The sequence below is a fragment of the Stegodyphus dumicola genome, chromosome X2 (genome assembly GCF_044657685.1).
Source record: "Stegodyphus dumicola isolate Sdum_Otavi_A_Nest chromosome X2, ASM4465768v1".
NCBI classification, from domain to species: domain Eukaryota; kingdom Metazoa; phylum Arthropoda; class Arachnida; order Araneae; family Eresidae; genus Stegodyphus; species Stegodyphus dumicola.
This window is the reverse complement of record NC_140781.1, coordinates 193,454,169-193,460,168: the sequence shown is the minus strand read 5'-3', so window position 1 is coordinate 193,460,168 and position 6,000 is coordinate 193,454,169. Positions and strand designations below refer to the sequence as shown.

The 6,000-nt window shown below is 35.6% G+C and overlaps 1 protein-coding gene across 1 annotated transcript in view; it reads left to right on the top strand.

Annotated features, from left to right (window-relative positions):
• The first annotated feature begins 2,287 nt into the window (after positions 1-2,287).
• Positions 2,288-6,000, top strand: part of LOC118184625 (adhesion G protein-coupled receptor L3-like) — a 137,119-nt gene continuing 133,406 nt past the window's right edge. Inside the window, exon 1 of the mRNA XM_085809931.1 lies at positions 2,288-2,524. Within this exon, the coding sequence (XP_085666057.1) occupies positions 2,437-2,524 (88 nt within the window). The 5' untranslated portion in view covers positions 2,288-2,436. The remainder of the gene's footprint in view (positions 2,525-6,000) is intronic.

Below are 6,000 nucleotides of genomic sequence, written 5' to 3'. Positions count from 1 at the left end.
ATTGATTAGTTAGGGGAAGTAGTTTTTATGCTATTTAGATACGCAGCCGGGTTATAATTAATATCATTAACTAACTGAAAATGTTGTTACAAATTGTTGTAGCTGAGGCAAATAAACAGCTTCCCTTACTCTCTGAACTTTTTTCCTTATTGCGAGATGGCCTGAAACTGACGCATCATGCAATTCCTGAAAAATCATAAATTCGCTGGGATTTCTAATTTATGGTCTCAATTAATTTATTATCATTTATAACTTTGGAGTAAAACAAAAGATTATCCGTTATATCATAATTTGCAGCTCTGTTTCTAATGCTTCTCATATCAAGGTGTTCAAAGGGGGTCGGGATCTTTCAGATACACATAAATATGTTTAAATTTCGGGTCTCTTTATACGCTGTAAATATTTCTCGAGAATCTAAATTTTCTGAAGTTATAAAGCATATTTTCATCTCATTCCCCTCATCATCTAGTTTGATTCTTGCTAGAGCATCGTCCAGTGGCGTAGCTAGGGTAGGGCAAGGGGGGACATCTGTTCCCGGGCGCAGCATCCAAGGGGCGCCAAACTGATGCTACGAAATGTTTTAATGAATGTTTTCCATTCTTAGCCAACTTAGCGTTAAAACAATTGTGTAGCCTTTGGTTACTAGACTTAGTTTCAATTTGAAATTTGAATTTACTGTTACTGTAAATTGCATCGCCACAGCTGGTTGGCTAATCTTGTTAAGCACGTGACGTGCATTTATGTTCATACTCGACACTTTGTAGTTCTTTCCAGACGCAGGGATAATTCGCTTAAAGTTTGTTAGGAGTTTGATGCTGGGTTATGCTACAAAACAAGTTAAACGTTGTAATCTTAAATGACGTTTCCAAATGCATTACTTAATTATATACATTTTTAACTTAATGAATATTTCTAATGTAATAAAAAAATTTTCAGATTGTATTTTCTATTAATCGTTACTATTTAATATAAAAAAATTTTAATCGTAAACTATATTAAAATAAAATCAGAATTTTTCAGTTTTAGTATTTACGACTTTTATAACAATGGAAACAGCATACTATATTTTGGCTAAAATTGATAAACCGGAATTGATACTTTACTTGAAGCTCTAAACAGTTTTTCATAAAAACATATATTACGATATAATCCAAGATTTCTTAGATTTGGTATTAAAATTTCATGATTGTAATATTCGTATACAATCAGGACTGAGAGGAACATTTTAGATTTTGACTATAAATGATAAAAACTGGGAGTGCTACTTTACTTCTAACACTTAACATATTTTCGTGGAAAAATATAGACCCACTATAGTAAGAGTTTAATCTAAAATAATGCAGCACATAAGTAAGCCTATTTCTGTTATATCTAGACACGATTATTTATTTATATCAAACCGGAGAAGAGAATGATTTTTATATCAGCTTTTCACATGTAGAGCTTTACGGGACTTGAAAAATCAACCTATACTCTCGACGAAATTCGAAATGTGGATCTTCCATTTGCTGACTGGATATATTAACTACTTACATCGTGAAAGCATACAGTAGACCTGGTGGTGATTCTCCATATTTTAGTTCGGACACTACTGTAGAGAAAATTGGGGTTTTCGGAGAGGGAAACATGAAGTAATCAAATTATGTCCCTCCCGAGATTCAGATCACGGGATCTTACAATTGTGCTAACAAATTACACCACGATAACTCGCACGGTGGAATGCTATAATTCCTTACACAGTAGTATAAGTACTTTATGCTGTCGCTGTTATCTAAGGCAAATTTCGCTATATTACAAATCTCTATAATGCAAAACTGTATTATGTATTTGTTGCAAAGTTTCATTTATTAAGAAATAACGAAAACGAAAATTAAAATGATGTTTTCGTGACTTTTTCAAAACATTCGGTGATTATTTAAGTTTTAATTCAATATATAATAACATAATTCCTAGCAAAATTCATGTCGGAATATTTCCCGATGTTTTATGCCTTGTTGCTGCTTGTAAAAGCATGAAAAAGCATCTACAAACATAAATAAGGAAAAGAATGATTTTGTCTCATTATTATTCTTGCCTACGACTTAAGTCGTGCTACTGTTTTGACACCTGTAACTGTCAGGGACATATCTCATATTCATAATTATCTCCAAGTAAATAAGCCTTCGGTTACTTGCGACTCGGCGCCAAATGTGGGAGCAAGGACAAAAATGTGCTGTGAACGCGAAAACACAAACCACACTTTACCTGCAAACCTAACACAGACTTTGATCACAGCTGATAACGCGCAACCATGTCCATTTCATCAGCAACATACCGCGGTTGACAAAACCCATACTTATTAGCTGAGTTAGTTTTTAAGTTATTAGAGTTCACACACGATGTTTTGTAGACCTGATGTTTTTATTTTTAGCAAGGACGTTTCATGATTGATAGAATATGCATTATTTTTCATGCTGGATAAAAATTGGGATATTCTTTGCAGTAGCATTAGCGACAGCTCATACAACAGAGCCATCAATGACAGGTAATATTTAGAACGTTTTTTAAAAATCCTTTTGTTAATAATTCAGATTTCGTTCTAAGCATTATTCATGAAATTTAACTTTTCCATTGCAGACTTTTAGTTATAGCACTGTATGTCAGTACAGGTAACGTTAAATAAAAAAAAGGGGGCTGAGTATTTTAACGTACTTTTTGAATAATTAATTAGTTTTATTAACACTGACAAATGGAAATTTCTTTCTGAATCCAACCGCTGTTATAATTGCTTTTAGGCATTCTTTTATTACAAAATTTCACATTATGTGCCTATAACACGAGTCGGCAATATTTATGGGTATTTTGACACGCATATAAGACACACATACGATGAACATTTACGGGAAGTACAGGAAGGTACTGAATGTAATGTTATTACTGGTAATAGTTTATTATTCATTTAATAGTTGACTGAAAGGAATTATAATTTCTAATGTATTTAAAGTTTAATGAAGGCACTATGTCATACATTTTCAAATTAAACTGAAAATTATTTAAAATTTTCATTTACATTGTTCAGGAAATTTTTCAGTTATCATGACTATATTTATAACTGAAAATGTTTATAAAATAATTAAATTTTAGAACGCTTTATGAAAGCTTCACATAATAGAATGTAGAAACAGGTTACGAATATAGAATAGGTTACGCAACCAAATGTAATAATTTTATCTTAAGATAATGTGGAAAAGCTCTTGAAATCTATCTTACGCTTTTCAGTAAACCTCACATGTTCTTCAAGTCTAAACTAAGAAAAACTAAAAAAAGATTTTAAAATCTTTATTTTTCATTTAAAAGAATTGATCAGTCGAGGGAAACCTCTTCACAAAATTTTTGGAACAGAGTTTGGGTTGAAAATTTGCTTTGCCTTTTTTTCTTTTAACGTATTAGAATCTTAAATGCAACCAACACAGAGTGATAAAATCTCCTAATTTCCTAACAAAACAATAAAATTCATCTGTTCCTATTAAAGGTATTCACTTTTATAAATACTGCGTACAAGCCTGACTTTAACCTGTGGGCATGGAACTCAAAAGGCACACTAAATTCGCCAAAACTAGAAACTTTTGAGATACATTAGACTTTAAAAATTAAAAATCATTCACTTAAAAATAGAGAAAGTATTAGTAATACTTTAGACACTGAATAAGTTTGAAAAACCATTAAATGCAAAGAGTAATCAGTGACAGGTAAACTGTCAACAAAATTTAGTTCTCAGCTATAAAAGACAGAATACCAGACCTTCATTCATGGGGCATTTATAAAATTACTTGTGAATGCGATTTTACGTATGTATGACATAACCTCAGATCTTTAAAACTCTGGACAATCGATAACATACTCAGTGTTAAACAGAAGGAAGTAACAAAGTCTTCACTGGTTTCCCGAAGTTGTTATAAAATCCATAAATTTCATTTTTCGTAACCCAAAGTTATTGCTCGCATTAAGTCGACTCTGAGCTCTGAAATTTTCTTGCATTGCAATCTCGTAAATGACTCGTTTTCATGTCGTTCCAGTCATAGGCCTAAATAAACATGTTTCGAACTCTAACTCTGTTCTTTCGACTGAGCACTACAACTTTCACATCAAGCGCTGCAACTTCCACTGCATTCGAAATCCTAACAGTAACGCTGTGACAAATTTGGACTTAGGTCCAAAGAAACTGCGTAAAGCGATGAATGCTTACTTGTCTCAATGATATTACATCAAATATATTCATTCGCTTAAGAGGTATATTCAGAGCTTAAGGGTATATTACAGACTGTGAGATACAGTTGATGGTCGGAAAACTAATAACTGGAGAGACCTCCGTGAACGATGATCATTTCTTGCGTATGCAGTAGCATGGAGCAAAAGAGAGTAAGAATGTCGACTTAAGAAATACTCAATTATTATTTACTCAGGTATTTCGAACAGTAAAGATTTCATATGCTCCAAGAAGAAGACGTCCAGTGGGTTGAGGTCCAGTGAGTAAGGAGATCAAGCTATAGGTCCGACACATCCGATCCATCGTGCGGGTATGTAGCATTCAAGAAGTCTCGGGCCGTGCTGAAAAAGTATACTGAGGCTCCATTGAGCGTGTGTGTGTGATTATGGCAAAGCCTCGAGGGCTATCTGTCTAAGGGGAGGGATGCCTTCGTGGAGGACTTTCTAAGGGAAACTTGCTCGTATACACGTTATACATGGGAAAACCACGAAAACGCCCATGCAGCGAGCCCGTTCGCGGGATTCAAACCTCGGACCGACTTACCAGTGTTCAGCGACTTTATCGCTCGGCCGCTGGTGGGCTCCATTGAGCATAAACCAAATGGCTCTCTCTCGAGGGGAAGTGGAATAGTCTCAAATAAACTGGTAAGAAGCTAAGTTGATCAAGAAGATGAGAGTTATTTCAAGAAGAGTTGGTATGTTGCGTCGGTCAGATGGTCTGGCAAGACCTAAGGGCTTATCACAATTAAGTTGTCCTAAGCATTGTGGCAGTTTATCGAAGATTGCTAGCAGTGAAAAGGGAAAACCAGTCATCGAAAGACCATACTCAGAATTACAAAATGCAACGATTCCTTTAGGTCAGCGTTCTCCAAATTTTTTTGATCGCGTACCGAAAAATAATCATCAGTTGAATCCTATTTATATAACATGCGACAGGGTGATTATAAATCATGCTAATAGAAATAAGAGGGGTGATAGTACCAATCCAGATGAACAATAATTATCATGGAGGATCGCATTCCACTCTTAGAGACAGAAATTTGAATTAATTAGAATTAAATTAAAATTAAAGACTAAAATTAGAATTCCAACATGAACTTACAACACTGTTGGGTTTGGTTTGGTTTAACGTATTATGGCAAAGCACGCTCGGGCTATCTGCCTAAGGGGAGGAATGCCTTCATGGAGGACTTTCTAAGGGAAATTGGTTCATATACACGTTACACACGGAAAAAACCACGAAACCTGTCATGCAGCAAGCTTGTTCACTTGGAGTCGGACTCAGGTTGGGAGTACCAGTGCTCAGCGATTTTACCGCTCCTCCGCTGGTGAGCCCAACAGTTTTAGAAAAAGGAATGAACGATACCAAAAGTCACACAATCTGAGTTATTGATCAGGGAAAAACTCATATTAGTTGCTCAAAGCGGCTGCCACGCGTGTTGTTGCACAGTTCACACCGGCAAACGGATGACTGGCTCACCCTCTCGAAGATTCCTGGTGTTGTGTTAATTTTGTCTGCGGCACCAACGATTTTTGCTGCGACATCTTCAGTCAAGTCAGCAGGTATTTCGAGCAGTAAAGATTTCATGTGCTTCCAGAAGAAAAAGTCCAGTGGGTTGAGGTCCGGTGAGGAAGGAGATCAAGCCACGGATCCGACACATCCGATCCATCGTGCGGGTATGTTGGATTCAAGAAGTCTCGAACCGTGCTGGAAAAGTATACTGAGGCTCCATTGAGCATAAACCAAATGGCTCT